This window comes from Strigops habroptila, chromosome 8 (assembly GCF_004027225.2).
Source record: "Strigops habroptila isolate Jane chromosome 8, bStrHab1.2.pri, whole genome shotgun sequence".
Classification (NCBI taxonomy): domain Eukaryota; kingdom Metazoa; phylum Chordata; class Aves; order Psittaciformes; family Psittacidae; genus Strigops; species Strigops habroptila.
In genome coordinates, this window is record NC_044284.2 from 56,853,620 (window position 1) to 56,869,119 (window position 15,500).

At 42.6% G+C, this 15,500-nt stretch overlaps 2 protein-coding genes across 2 annotated transcripts in view; one reads left to right on the top strand and one right to left on the bottom strand.

Moving 5' to 3' along the window:
• SLC1A7 (solute carrier family 1 member 7) overlaps window positions 1-6,197 on the bottom strand; it is a 53,428-nt gene extending 47,231 nt beyond the window's left edge. The window contains exons 1-2 of the mRNA XM_030493889.1: window positions 6,057-6,197; window positions 4,924-5,003 (exon numbers count right to left, since the gene is read on the bottom strand). Coding sequence (XP_030349749.1) covers window positions 4,924-5,003; window positions 6,057-6,197 — 221 coding nt within the window. The remainder of the gene's footprint in view (window positions 1-4,923; window positions 5,004-6,056) is intronic.
• A 1,553-nt stretch (window positions 6,198-7,750) lies between these two features.
• On the top strand, window positions 7,751-14,547 carry CPT2 (carnitine palmitoyltransferase 2). Its single transcript, XM_030493888.1, has 5 exons — window positions 7,751-8,043; window positions 8,947-9,027; window positions 9,143-9,249; window positions 11,466-12,770; window positions 13,555-14,547. The coding sequence occupies exons 1-5, from the start codon at window positions 7,910-7,912 to the stop codon at window positions 13,884-13,886; spliced, it is 1,959 nt and encodes a 652-aa protein (XP_030349748.1). The 5' UTR covers window positions 7,751-7,909; the 3' UTR covers window positions 13,887-14,547.
• The last annotated feature ends 953 nt before the right edge of the window (window positions 14,548-15,500 follow it).

The following is a 15,500-nucleotide window of genomic DNA, read 5'->3' on the forward strand; positions in this document are numbered from 1 at the left end:
ATTGGGCCCGGTATCTGTTACCAGATAAAAGCTTAATCATATAAACAAGGAGGGTGCTGAAATAAAGGATGCAATTTTCTATTACATAATATATATACACATATATACAGCTAGACATATGACAAAGAGAACTCAGTAGGTTCAGCTGGTGTGAACCTGTGTGATTCCGGCTTTAGCCTGCTTTGCTGAAGAAGCAAGGCTTATGCAGTCAAACTCCGCGTGTGTGAAAGCCCTTACTAATAACTTTTCTTTCTCTCTCAAATTACACAGAAGGGATAGAAGGCTCCAAAAGAGAAAATTAAGTTCCTGTAAGGTGTCTGACACTGTATAGCTGAATATAGGGAAGAAATGACCTGTGCGCTTCTCACCACTGTGGAGGTGGTGAGGTGCTGGCACAGGGTGCCCAGAGAAGCTGTGGCTGCCCCAGCCCTGGCAGTGTTCAAGGCCGGGCTGGACACAGGGGCTTGGAGCAACCTGCTCTAGTGCAGAGGGCTGAGAGCCAAATCTCCTCCTCCGTGGGCTCATGGGCACCTCCTTGTTTTGAATTTCCTTTCTAGGGTAAATGCCACAGCGTAAATTCTCTGCCTACAGGAAGAAATCCATGCCAAAAAGCAGCATTATAAATGCCTCACCAGTCGTAAATTTCTCAGTTGGAGCTTGCAGCTTCTTCAAAACCTCAGTCACAAGATATGAAGTCATAGCAGATTAGATTTCAGTAACAGCCTTCCCAAAAAAATTGTCAGTGCAGTTTTGCTTACTGAAAACAAAGTTTCTGGCCCACTCTAAGTCGATCAGTTCAAAACCTGTTACCTGAGATGAAGATGATGGGGCAGGGAATGGGCACAAGAACAAAGAAGGTCAGAAGGGAGGTGACAGCCCATGAGTTACGGCACAGTATGGGCTGGCACGGCTGGCCTGTGCTGGAGCCAGCACCAATGACTGGCACTGCTGGTATAGACAGGATTTTGTCAGAGGGTTTATATTATCTTTAGCAAATGTGAGAAGGTACTAATGGGAAAATTGAGAGCTTGTTCCTCTCCTGGTTTTTTGCTTCATGCGGAGCACAAAGACATTTCAAGCATTTAAGAAGTTGAGAAACTAAAGTGATGCACAGGTATCTCTGCCAACTAACTTGTTGTGAGAGCACTACCTGCAGGTGAAGGATATGTGTGTGTGTGTATAAGATTATAATTAACCATAGTGAAAGAGAGTAGAGATTTTATTCTTTTCTGGCTAGGTAGCACTATTGGAAAATGCTGGGATGACTGAGGACCCCTTAGAACTCGTGGTTCCTCGGTCTTCTAGACAGAGCCACCTCCTGGCTACGGGGTGTAATACAGACTGAGCCTCTCCACACGCTGGGAGATGCATTAGGTGGAAGCAAAGATGGTTTAAGCAAAGTGAGCTACCTTGGGCCAGCTGATCAGCAGATGTCTGTCTGAAGACCTGGACACATGGTTTTTTACATGTAACAGAGCACTCAGGGCAGGATGCACTGAGATTCACCTCTGTCACTGCCATGCATGTGTGTGCCTGTTTGAAAATCTGAGGTATGTGTTGAAACCTTTTGCATGTAAGGAAGAAAATATATTATTTGCATTGCAGTTGTCAAATGGGGATCAAGATCTTTATCCCAAAGAGAAGCAGGGTTCTTCAAATCTCCTGCAGTTGATCCCTCAGGCTTGGTGAGGACATCCCCTTGTCCAACTGCAATAAGAGCTCAGGCAGAGCCCAAGTGTGTAACTACGAATTCAGATTTGGCTCCTATTCTCTCTGAGCTCTCTTAATATTTTCATTCCCAGGTGTAAAAATAGTATCCTGTGTTTATGGATATAATAAGCACAAATACATCTTGTAATTACAGGGTCTAAAATTTGATCTTGTAACAATCCGCTAGTGAGTATTCCTAAGGGAGACACAAACTGTCAGACAGGTTTTCTTTATGCAACTAATAGCAATGGCATCCTTTGCTATGTGAGTACCTGTTCTCATCACTGAGAAGAGCAAACTCTATACATGAGACACAGTGAATACTAATAGGTATAAGCAGGGCTAAACCTCAGGCAGAGGATGGGGCAATAAATATACACTTATTTTAGTTGTTGCATGATGCTATGATGCTTGTTTATGTAACCAGATAAATGAAATAATATCAACCCCTGTCCTTAATGAAGACCCGCGTCACAACAGAAACTAAAGCTCATGCAAGGCTCAAACTGGCAGGCTAGTGGTTGGTGGTTGCTTTTCCAAGTTTCTTCTGTCTGTGGGGAAACAGGTGACAGGAGACATGAGAAACAGGAGCTCAGGGATACAGCACTTCCAGGTGCTGGGAGAGAGTTGGGTAAAAGGAACTACACATTGGAGAAACAGTTTCCTGTTGTTCAACTGATTCCTTCTGCATTCAAGGAGCTTTTCAAATAATCAGCATTCAGAGGTACCTGACTATATAGTACCTGACTATTGTATATGTAGTATATATAGTATATATAGTATATATAGTGTATATATATTATATATAGTATATATATTATATAATTTAGATATAGTGTGTGTATATATAGTATACATATTATATATACTACATAGTACCTGACTATATAATCAGTTTTTCGTTCCCAGTGGATAAAATCTGAAAGGCTCATGGTTTTAACTCTCAAACTATCAGGTCAGAAGAGGGGTAGTACAAATTTTAAGTCGTTTCTGTTTAAGGCTGGATTTGTGCTAGTGACCTGTAAGGGTAAGATTTTCTAGTCTACTATCAGTCTTCCAAGCCATACACTTGCCACCTTTTACTTCTGCTACAACCCTTCAAGATAAACTCTGGACATGGAGACAGGGTATTTTGCACCAAGTGCCCCTTTTAACCTTCCTTTCTCACCTTTCCTTTTCTTTATGAGTAATGTTCTTGTTAGTTCAAGGGAAAACGTGCATTAACTTCAACTAGGAGAGTAAGATTTAGAGCTCTTCTTATGGTGCTGTACCCCTGGCTTTTGTAAACAGTAATAGAGAGTATTTTAAAAGATAATTCACATGCCATTGCTCCTGTAGGACAAGCTGAGAATATTGCAAATCCACAAAGAAATTTCAGTTAAATGTACATGCAGATTGGTGCCAATACTGAGCACTAGTTTACTGATTTTGTGGAATGTATGTGTGGCAAATACTGTGCTTGTTGGGAAAAACAAAGGACTGTACAAGAATATAATTGCATCTGGAATATTTTTCACTTGCAACCCCCTGAAATTTCATGATGCAATAGCAAGTGATGCATATTCGTTACACAGGGAGATAGACTCATACTGTATTGCAAGGAGAGTTAATCCCTTTGAAGATGTGTAAAGTTTCTTCCTCAGAGGATGGTGTCCATCAGTTCTAACAGTGTAGCTCAGAGATTCCCTCCTGACACACCTAGAGCTCTCACAGGCCATGCCAAAGCAGCTCTCCTACTGTGCTGTTGCTCCTGACATCTCACCACAAGAGGATCTCAAGAACTATACATTTTAGGGATGGATATTTGACTCTCCTCCAACCTTTTTCTGCCCTCCTTACTACGTCACTTCCTGATGTGAGATTCTTGTTTTCTTTAGAAAACTCTCCTTCCACCTCTCAAGCAATCTCCTAACATGTTTTGTCTTGATGTTCTCTAGCTGCATGGGGCAGAACTAAGTATGAGTCTATGGCCATACAGTCAGTTTCAGGCGCAAAGCACCACGACTCAGCTTCATTCTGTGAAAAGCCATGAGGAGGTAGATGTAAAGGTAGATGATTTAAAAATAAAATTAGTGCTGGGTTGTGTTAATTTTTAGCAACTCTCAGCAATCCAGTCTAGAAACGTTTTTTTTCTTAAAGTGAAGATGAGGTTTTGGTGTATGCATTAGGTTTCAGAAGCTGAGGTTTCAAGGAAAGGCACCAAATATTACAAGAAATTATTAACAGATCTGGTAAGGTAAAGTTAGCTTTGTTACTCTCTGTCTCCCCTTCTGTCTTCTCTCAGCACTGGGTACATGAGAGAGCTTTTGGACATCCAACTGGTGTTTTTTTTTGTGACTGTAGTCAGTTGGAAGAATGAAGAATCACAGAATGGTTTGGATTGGAAAGGACCTTAAGATCATCCAGTTCCAACTCCCTGCCATGGGCAGGGACACCTCACAGTAGACCACGTCACCCGAGGCTCTGTCCAACCTGGCCTTGAACACTGCCAGGGATGAGGCAGCCACAACTTCTCTGGGCAACCTGTTCCAGTGCCTCAGCACCGCACAGTAAAGAACTTCTTCCTTATATCTAACCTGAACTTCTCATGTCAAACTTAGATGAGAGAAAAACCTACCCTAAGTTCACTTAGGATGTCTCCTATCACCTGTAGAGACTATCTATCAGTGCCAAGATCTAGATCATCGACTCTGCTACCAATAAAGTGGCACCATTAAAGGTTTTGCCTTTAATACCCTAAGAAACCACTGGCAAGATATGCCAGTTGAAGCCAGGCATATATTGTTAGTTCTCTGGAGACATGGTTTTGTTTTTTGCAATATTAGTCATGCTACAGCATCTCTCAAAATACTTCAGAAGACTATAAATTGTGTTTTTTCATCTTATTTGTATAGTGTATTATTTCAATTTTTCAGATTTAATATAGGGGTTTTGATAAGATGGGTTATTTATTCCATATATTTAATTTCTAGTTAAGATTGAAGGAAAAGGCCCTCCCATTACAAGGAAGGAAGCAAATAATACCTATATGAGGTATTGTGGGAATGAGCCTATCAATTAAAAAACATGTTCATAGCTCCACTGTGAATATGAATGTACAGCAGCCAGTAATGCTTCTGGCACTTTGACATTCATTCAGTTACAACTAAGACAGTGGTGATGATGTCTCATTTAGGAAACTTCAATATTGGAACAATCATTGTCCTCACTTACCTTGAGACAACCAGTGGGAGAATCAACATCTTCAGCATCCTCATCAGCAACTCACCAGGAAACTGGAAATAACTGATTTCCTAGAAATACATGGGGAGATGCTTATTGTTTTGAGATAAAGACTATTTGTCTTCAAGATAGAGCTGTGAATCAGATAACACTGGTAAAATCTGCAGCTTTGGTATATAAGGTGGCAAAGGCTTTAAAAGATCATTTTAAATTTAATTAGATTACATATTGTGTTGTAATTCAACAAACACAATACATTGTGCTTTCCTTTACAAAGGAAGATGAAAATGAAATGTGCCACCTCATGGGGACAACCATTAATAGGTTGCTCCGAATAATCTCCTCATTCTGCATTTTGTGTGTTTTCCTCGGTGTGTATGAAGCTACTGCTCGGAAGCAAAAGATGTTCAGACAGCAGCTAGCAGTAGAACATAGAATTGGTTTGGTTTAGTTGCACTTACTAAATGCCGTGGTTTTTAATTGAGATTTCAATCATCTCTTGCATGCTCAAGCAATGCATTCAGCAATGCACGCTGCCCTGTCTGCTCTGTCTGGCTAATACAGCAGACAGAAATGTGTACCTGCAAAAGAGCTTAGCTGAAGTGTGCTGGGGAGAAATCCCCGGGTGACTTTAATAACACAGGCTGCTAATGATGGGAAAGCTCAAATTTATTCACACAAAATACCACTGGTGTCATATAAACATCTGTACCTCTGATGAGGAAAAATATTCCCAGTGTTTTCTTTAGATGTCCATGTTCCAAAGTAATATGAAATCCAATTAATATAGAGCACTACCAGTTTTTAACAGGTCTATATGAGACACTACATGTCACCTAGCTTAAACACCCACTATTATTATCCATACTTACAACATTATAATATGCTTATGCCAGCCTTACTAGGTGTCTTAATGACCAGAACCAGTGCAAATGTATTGTTTGAGAACGTGTGAAAAGAACAGTGTAGATTAACAAACAGATGAAATGACACAAATTTAACAAATATATAGAGAGAGGCTTTTTAGCTTCAAAAGTCCACCCCGAAGTTCCACAGTTGCTATGTCTTTAGTTATGTAAGTGTGGTATTTTCTGTGTAGTGATACACTGCTGTGCCGCACTTACCTGTTGGGAAAGCCGCCTTGTCCTCAGGAAGAATCCAAGAAGACAGCCAATGGTGACCGACAACACCGAGAGAATAAGCAAACCATTCCTTTTACAAACATCCTTGATCCGAGCTAGGATTGCATCAAGAGCCACTGCCATGCTGTCCTCCGTGCTCCTTGGAGAAGAATCAGCATCCCATGGAGAGAGAATCCACTCGCTCCTCTTGTTCGGGTGGACAGATCTAGCTCTGTATAGATCAGATCAAAGCACTTCCAGTTCTGCTTAGCTGACCTGCAAGGTCACCCCTCTGCCAATAGCCACCAAGCAAGCAGCTGGCATTATTGTTCCAAATTAATACCAACAATCCTATTATCAACTACATCATTAAGAGCCTGGAAGAAGATTAGGGGGCTCTGGAAAATTAGAACAGAATGCAGTAGTATTTCTATATCAAGACTGGTTCAAAACAAAGTGACACTCCTGGGAGAGAGACAGTTTCTGAGTGCATTTCCCTGTCTGCCTGGTCTGGGGTCTGGACTTCCAAACCTAGAAAGGGACCAGTGCGAGTCCTGCATTCCGATGGGCAACAGGAATGTTCCAACAGTCTTTCTAAAGGGCAGAGCAGGTAACATTTTGCACTGGACTATCACAACAGGGCAAGCTAGGTGAAACTGAACTTCATTAATTAAAGCAGGCTTGGCGGTTTTGTTTTCACAGCAAACAAAGGCTGCATGAGAAGCACAAAAGGCAAGTGTTGAACAGAAAACAGCTGTATACCAAAACACACAAGGACACCTTCTGGCATTTGATATTTATTATCTTGGAAGTGAAATGATTTCACTTTTCTTCCAACAACTATGTTGATTAGAGTAGGGCCAATTTACTTTCAGAGGATTATCAGACTAAGCCACAGGGATTGCTTTCCTTTCCTTCGCTGTGTCTGCATTCAATCCCAACGCTGATTTTTATGCTAGTGAGTGTCTTTTAAAAATGCATCACCATTTCACCAGGCCATGCTTTCTTACCAGAACATTTGTCATTCCTGAGTTATTCTAAGGTTTTTCAGTGTTTTTGTGGAAAGTATTCCACCCAGTACAACCAAATTGTGTGTTTACAATATTCTGGTTTATACTGTAATATAATATTCGTTGTTACATGCTCACGGATGAGTAAAAAAGCCCATCAGATTAAACTGTTCCCTTTGGACGCAGGATCTGAATACCGGACGGTCAATAAGACACAGGGGGACACACGCAAAAGAAACCCCGAAGAGAACAATTATGTGGCATTTACATAACGAACAAGAGCATTGTCAAAACAAAGAGGATCACAGACCATTGTATTAATGTGTAATTTTATTAAATGAGGACTGAATTAATGTTGATCCATCCCACTCCAGACATGTTCTAATATCCAGATAACTTTGCTATGCGGCAGCACAGATCGAATATACCTTCCGAATGAAATGAGTTTAAAAACACTTCATGAAATCACCTCCACCTTCACGCTCGCTGCTACTGGTGCAGCTGCGACCCTCAGCCGGGCTTTTCCCACTCCGGAGAGGCCCGTACGCGGCCGAGGAGCCGGGACCCGCCCGGTCCGCGGGGCCCGTCCGCCGCCCGGCTGGGTTCCGGGGAGGAAGCCCCCGGTGCTCCCAGGCGCGAATGCGAACGCGCCAGGACGTGCCGCCTCCGCCCCGCCGCGGGGCGTTGTGAGCTCACCCCGGATGGGGCCGGACGCTCGGCCGCACCGGGAGGAGCTCAGCGGCGCTGCCAGGCGCCGGCCGGGGTTGCAGCAGCCGCTCTCTCCGGCCCCGGGACGGCAGCGAGGGCGGTGGCGCGGGCGGCGCCTCACGGGCCTGACCGGGTGTCATGGCGGCGCGGCAGCTGGTGCCGCGGCGGGCGGAGGCGTTGCGCTGGCGGCGGGGCTACAGCAGCGCGGGCGCTGCCGAGTACCTGCACCGCAGCATCGTGCCCACCATGCACTACCAAAAGAGTCTGCCCAGGTACGGCGGCCGCTGCTCCGCGCCCCGGGGCGCCCGCCGGGCCCCTGCCCTCCCGGACCGCCCGTCCCGCGGCCTGCCGAGGCGCCGCTGACTGGGGGCTGTGGTAAGGCCCCCAGCGAGCGACCTCCGGGAGGCGAGCGGCGCTGCCAGCCCCGGGCAGCAGCCGAGGGCAGTCGGCGGGACAGGCTCCGGGGAGGCGATTGGTGACCGTGTGGGGCCCGCGGCCTTGGGCGGGAGTCCGGTGTGAGCAGAGGGGGCAGAGAACGCGTCCTGGCGTGTGTGCACAGCCGCGCTCGGGGCGTGGTACTCGCTTCTCATTGAATGTGCCCTTCCTAGGGCACAGTGGAAAGGAATGATTTTATGTTTTAAAGCCTAAATGTGACTATAAGCTTACTATTGAAACGTCCTTTCAGGCTGCAGAGTAACCTCTGTGAGTGCCATAGGATTATTTTATAGTAAGAAGAGCGTTTTCATGTTTAGGCTGAGAGGAAGGTGACAAAGGTACTGATTAGGGAATTTGCGATAAAGAGGAGGAAAGGGAAGGTGAAGACCAGATGCAGGGGGAGCTACCAAACTAAGCCTTCCTTCTATATAGTTGCTTCTCCTTGTAACAGTTCGTGTCACTGTATTCCCTGTAAAGTATCAAGACCCTTCACTGCAATACCTTTGTTACAGTCCGGTTGGCTTTCTACCTTATTTTTGAAGAACTTTATGCTGTGATGACCTATGTTCATCTATTCCCTTTCCTCTCTTCTTCCACAAGAAACTTTTGAGTCATTTGAGTAATACAGCGTTTAAGGAAGGGTAAGGAAAAGGGAAGGCAAAGAGAACTGTGTGAGAATCTCAGGCTTCATTAATACCATTGCTCATCAAGTGCATGTCTCTGTGTTCCCCTTCCTTCAGACTGCCGGTTCCCAAACTAGAAGACACTATTAGGAGATACCTGAATGCCCAGAAACCACTTTTAAATGATGACCAATTCAGGTATGGACAAACAAGATACACATAGTGCAGTGTTGTGTGCTGCTTCAAAACCAAGTGTTACAGATAAAAAATATGGCTTGTGACAGCATCCTGACTCTTTTACTGATTACTGTAGGAAAACTGAAGAACTTGCTCATCAGTTTGAAAAGGGAATTGGAAGAGAGCTGCATGAGCAACTGGTTGCTCAAGACAATCAGAACAAGCATACTAGTTACATCACAGGTACGTTGGATATAGGAGTCTGTAGATTGTTATGCTTGACAACAGTTCATAATGCTACCAGCTTAAGTTCTCTTTCCCATAAGCTTGGAGTAACATGCTCTGAATACTGTCTGCAACTGTATTTGAGCAAATTCTGAGTCTCTGGTGGAAAGAAAAATGCTAGCTTGTATGTATTGGAGTTCTTGATAGATGGATACTGGGGGAAAGGTATTTTTTCATGAGTTACTGTATTTAAATTTGAGTTTACAGGTTTTCTTTTTCATCCATTTTTCAGCGATGAAACGTCTGTTTATGTTTGTGCTAATAGAGGAGCTTAACTTGTAACTCTCTGAAGGAAACTAAAGCAATCATTTTCAAATACTGGCAAATTATTTAGCAAGAAGATTGAACTCTGAGGAGGGGTAAGAGAATATGACTAGGGAGGCAGAAGTGGTCAGTGCTCTGGATTTAACCGCCCTCCCAAAACTACAAACCCGTATTCTTTTAAAGAGCAAAAGAAAAGGAGTGACAGAAAGAGCAAGATGAGAATAAAAAAATAATTTTAAAAAAAAGGGAGAGCACATGGGGTTTTTTATTATTATTCCTTATTATTACTTCCATTGACTTCCAAATACAAGTGTCCGCTTCTGAAAGTATTGGATGGATAGCAATAGAGGTGGAGATATTCAAATACCTATGGAAGCAGAAGTTTGCATGTTGCCCAGCGAATGCACTTCTATCCTTGCTGTCTGTTGGCACTACCTGTAAGGGTGTTAGCTGCCTTAAATTCTATAGAAAATACCAGATTATTTCGTAAAATCTGCTCTTTGGTTTGTTGTCTTTTACTTTCCATTCACTTGGAACACCATCCGGGGCTTTAACTGGTGGCTTTATGTCAGTGCTGACCAGCATGCTGCTTTTTGTCCATGAACTGTCCAAGCTTAAGTTTGCATTCCTTTTTGTTTAGTTATTACTCTCTCTTAGGTCTCATAAAAGACCTGTTCCACTTGAAAGTGGTTTCTGAAAGTATGCATAGTTGCCTCCAGCCTGGACTTTGAAGTCCAAGGTTAAAGGTTATGTGGTGATGATGACAGATGTGGTTGTAAAACTGTAGATGAATGCTAGTTGCTCACTTGTGAGTACCTGAAATTGAAATTGTAGCTTAGGTCCTTAAGTTCCTGTTGCCCTTGTTGCAGCTCAGCTAGAAGGTTCTACCTGCGACTGATCCAGGCTTGGAATAATAGTTTTTAATACATCAGCTGCCTTGAGATGAAGTTGGTGTGCACTTGCTTTCTGTGCCTGCATCCAGTGTGCAATACCAGAGCTTGTTGCATTTGAGCTTGTTAATGATGATGAAATAGAACCTGCTTTAAAAATCCCTTCTCTGCCTTTGCCCTCTGGATTTTTGTTTACTCATAGGCAGGTGTAAAGACGTGACTACTTTTTAGAGCTATGATTGATTCCCTTGGTGTTGGTAAGCACAGAACCTTTGGGTCACAGTCGTGCTTCTGAATATACTGACAGACTGTCTAAAAGACCTGTGAGTATCAAATGTAATTCTGCTTTCCGAAGAATGTTCTGGGCCTGGAAGAATAACTGTGAGGTCCCCTCTGATCTCATCTTTTTGCCAGCTTGAGAGACTGATGGTAATGCATCAGTGTCAAGAGTTCTGCCCTGTGCTGATCATTTTAGTGGATAGAAAGAGGAAGGAGGTAGAAATGCAAAAAGGCAAATGCAGAAGGAGGAATGATGCCAGGAATGAAGGAAACACTGGAACAGAAGTAAAGGTGGTGCTAAAGAGAAGCATGCCCTCAGTGCCAGAGTTGCAGAAATTAATAGCTTGAGAGTAACTAAAGACATGTTCCAGTCCACATGTGAGGTGTTCACCAACATACAGTGCTGGAAGCTGCAATGTATGTTGTGGGAATTGTAGTTTATCATGGAGCCATATAGAAAACAAGGAAATTGGCCCTTGTTGCTGATGACATTTGCACTTTTCATACGGATTACTCCAAATACAGTATTCTTGCAATTAGCCAGCAGTACTTTTCTTCATAACTAGAGGTTGGGAGAATCCTTGGGGGAATTACTACATGTGTCTGCCTTGTTCATGTGCACTTCAGAAGGCGTTTATTCCTGATCACTGTTGGAGGCAGGATGTTGACTACATGAACCTCTGGTCTGACTCAGTAAGCTGCTTTTATGTTCTGACCTATTTCTCAACTCTCCATTTTCAGGTCCCTGGTTTGACATGTACCTAAAAGCACGTGAATCTGTTGTTTTGAATTTTAATCCATTTATGTCTTTTAATCCTGATCCAAAATCTGAATATAACGATCAGCTCATACGAGCTACGAACATGACTGTTTCTGCTATACGTTTTATGAAGACCTTCAGGGCTGGTTATCTGGAACCAGAGGTTTTTCACCTCAATCCGGAAAAAAGTGACACTCAGCTCTTCAAAAACATTATCCGATTTGTGCCTTCTTCAATTTCTTGGTTTGGTGCCTACATGGTCAATGCATACCCCCTAGATATGTCTCAGTACTTCAGGCTTTTCAACTCTACGCGGCTGCCTAAGCCTGACAGAGATGAGCTTTATACAGATGAAAAGGCAAAACATTTACTAGTACTGAGAAATGGGAATTTTTATGTATTTGATGTTCTTGACAGAGATGGCAATATGCTGAAACCTTCAGAAATACAAGCACACTTCAAATACATCCTTAATGACAACAGTCCGGCCCCGGCCTTCCCTCTCGGCTACCTCTCCAGTGAAAACCGAGATACATGGGCATTGCTGAGAAAGAATCTACTGGATAATGGCAATGAAGAAGCTCTTCAAAAAGTAGACTCTGCTTTGTTTTGTTTAAGTTTAGATGATTTTCCCATTAAAGACTTCATACACTTGTCCCACACTATGTTGCATGGAGATGGTGCTAACCGTTGGTATGACAAATCTTTCACTCTTATCATAGCTAAGGATGGCACTGCAGCAGTGAATTTTGAGCATTCCTGGGGAGATGGCGTGGCTGTGCTCAGGTTCCAGAATGAGGTTTTTAAAGACAGCATCAAGGCACCAGCCGTTAGCCCCCAGTCCCAGCCTGCTTCAGTAGACTCTTCTAGAGCAGTGCATAAACTTGACTTTAAGCTGAATGATGCCTTAAAAGCAGGAATTACCAAAGCCAAAGAGAAATTTGATGCCACTGTAGGATCACTGTCTCTTAATATGATTCAGTTCAATGAAGGGGGCAAGGAGCTTCTGAAGCAGAAGAAGGTAAGCCCAGATGCTATTGCTCAGCTTGCCTTCCAGATGGGTTTCCTTCGACAATACAATCAGACTGTTGCTACATATGAGTCCTGTAGTACTGCAGCTTTCAAACATGGTCGTACAGAAACTATACGTCCTGCCTCTATCCATACAAAGAAATGTTCAGAAGCTTTTGTCAGGGAACTATCCAAACACAGCACAGAAGAGCTTCAGAACTTGATAGTGGAGTGCTCGAAATACCATGGCCGTTTGACAAAAGAAGCTGCTATGGGTAAGTAAGAATATATCAAATGCTTTTGCTTTGCTCTAAAGTGTCTAGTAAGGTTGCTGTAAACATTTACTTCACAGCTGAGTAATTTTGATGGAGGTCTAATGTTAACATAACTTGACAAAACAGTATCATCCTCTTGATGGAGGAGAATAGCTCTGTGCTGCCCACCTCACTGCCAGTGTGTTGAGAGTTTCTTACACTCTTTGTCCTTATTGCAGCTGGGCTGTTTGAAGATTTGATAAATACTTAGTGTGTGTTGTGCTGCTCAAGGAAACAAAGAACTTTTTGGCTGTGCTACTCCTGGTATTTTTCTAAATGCTTTCTTTCCAACTGTCCTTCCCAGAAGCATAACTTACTGTATTATTTCAGTAAAATGGACTGCTTAACATTACCCCATAGAGTCTGAAATTCATGTTCTTTTGTTGTTGCAAGATCCTCTTCCTCTTTAGATTCATAAATTTTAGGAAAGCCTTTCTCTGTTATAAACATCTTGGATATGTTCAGATAAATAGTTAATCAAAGCATGTAATGTATTATTAATATTGTCTGTTAACATTGCACTTTTGTTTACCATCATGATTCCTGCTTGAGGCTAGAAGTAAACCAGCAAGCCCTTATTCGCTAGGACATGTGCTTTAAAGCTGCAGAATGTCTGGGTTCTGTAAACCCCACATCTGTAGACCTCCTCTTTTGTGGCTGAAAACCAACGTGATGTCAAAATGAGTGAGTTTACTTCCTATAAAAATTAGTCATCTCTCTAACACTTGTTCTTTTATTTTAACAGGTCAGGGATTTGACCGACATCTCTTTGCATTGCGCCATTTAGCCTTGTCCAAGGGTATTGCACTGCCTGATTTCTATCAAGACCAAGCCTATGCTCGGATTAATCACAACATCATTTCTACAAGCACACTGGTGAGCCCATTTGTGCAATTAGGAGGCTTTGGCCCAGTGGTGTCTGATGGCTTTGGAGTAGGATATCAGGTACATGATGATTGGATAGGTTGTAACGTTTCCTCTTACCCATCTAGGAATGGTAAAGAATACCTTCAGTGTATACACAAGTCGCTAGAAGATATCTTTAATGTTTTAAAGGGCAAGAAAATTGGCAGTTAGACAAAAATGTTGGAACACTTTACGGTTGCAGTACAAAATGCAGACTGTGTCTAATGGGCAAACTAATCAGTGTTCAGCATGGCTGAGACTGCCCAGCTTAATTGGCTTCATTTATCTTCACTGGACTTGAATACTGTTAGGTTCATAGGAAATTTGTATCTCTTTTAAAGAAATCAAGTACAGACCTTGAATGCACGTTTCAGGAAATAGAACCATTCGCAATGTCAAAATTAAGTAACACGCCAGCTGTTCCAACAGATCCATGTGTTCTTAGAACACTTTATTTAAAATAAAAAGCATTGTTACTTGAGTTTATGGACGTGGAACGTGTTCCATGTGTGTTCAGACAGACTATAGTACTGTGATACCACTCTTACACTGTTTGATTTCAAAAATGAAAAAGCAATAATTTGAAATGTGAAAGAGTGGTTACATTTGCACTCTTGCAGTAAGCTTGCTTACTAATGGTCACACTTACTTTTCTCTTTAAACTTGAATCAAAACTGATTGTGCCTCAACTGCTTGAAGCTTTTCCACTGTAGCAGCTTTTTGAGAAACAAGGAAATGAAGTGGGAGGCTTTAAGTAACCTGCAATCACCAACTGTGTTGTTAAATTGACTGGAAAAGACTGTATTTTAATAAAGCTATCTATTAATATGTACAGAGTTCTTTTATTGCCATATCAAAATCAGACAGTATGGGCAGTCCCTTTATCGATAGCTCATGTTTCTTAAAGATGTTGAAAAGAATGCTGCTGAAAGCATTCTGTAGTGTTGGCTCTCCCCTTCCATGAGGTCTGTCCAATAATCTGCTTTTCTTTTGCTATGTAAACCTGTGCTCCTGGGCCTTAAAAAAGAAAAATCACTGAATTTTATCTTTTGGGATTCTCTCTCTCCAAACATCCTCTTGCTGTGGAATAGTAACCTCAACAGAACATTCTCCTGTTTCCTCCTTGTTCTGTCAGCTAGAACTTTTGATGTTATTTATTGTAGTAAATGCCAGAGTCTTAGTGCCTAGAGCTGCATCTTCAATTAATTTGGGCTTGCTTGTTGCAGATATTCTAAAGCCTAAGGCTTGTCAGGAGAGCTTGAGCATAGACATCAGTAAAACTTAGTGATGCTGTGAATGTGAGATGAAGCTGATGCAGACAAGTTCCTTGTATGCTATTCAGAACTGGGACTCTGCCACCTACAAAATGGGTGATAGCAAATGGGGAAGGGGGCTTCGTCAGTCAGGAAGCCAGAGATGCACAAAGTATACCCCTTTTTGCACAAAATTCACTATGGTATAACTTAAACACTCCTGCCTTTTAAACCCTCCTGGCTCTCCTGGGAAGATGAGTCTTCCTCTGGAGCTGAACAGCAGAGTAGCATTGCTTCTGCAGCACTGTGTAAAACTGTCCTGGGTTCAGCTGTAGCAGTCATTTTTCTCCTTAGTAGCTGGTGCAGTGCTGTGCTTTCGACTTTAGTCTGAGAACAGCGCTGATAACACACTGATGTTTTAGCTGTTGCTAAGTAATGCTTACTCTGATGAAGGACTTTTCAGTCTTACGCTCTGCCAGTGAGGAGGGGCACGGGAAGCCAGGAGGAAGCAGATACAGGACACCTGACCCAA

Bases quoted from the DNA above. Each gene is read 5' to 3' on its own strand.
- CPT2 (XM_030493888.1), top strand. From the start codon at position 7,910: ATGGCGGCGCGGCAGCTGGTGCCGCGGCGGGCGGAGGCGTTGCGCTGG. The intron at 9,250-11,465 runs GTACGTTGGATA...CTCCATTTTCAG, and splicing joins GCATACTAGTTACATCACAG to GTCCCTGGTTTGACATGTAC. The intron at 12,771-13,554 runs GTAAGTAAGAAT...TTATTTTAACAG, and splicing joins GACAAAAGAAGCTGCTATGG to GTCAGGGATTTGACCGACAT.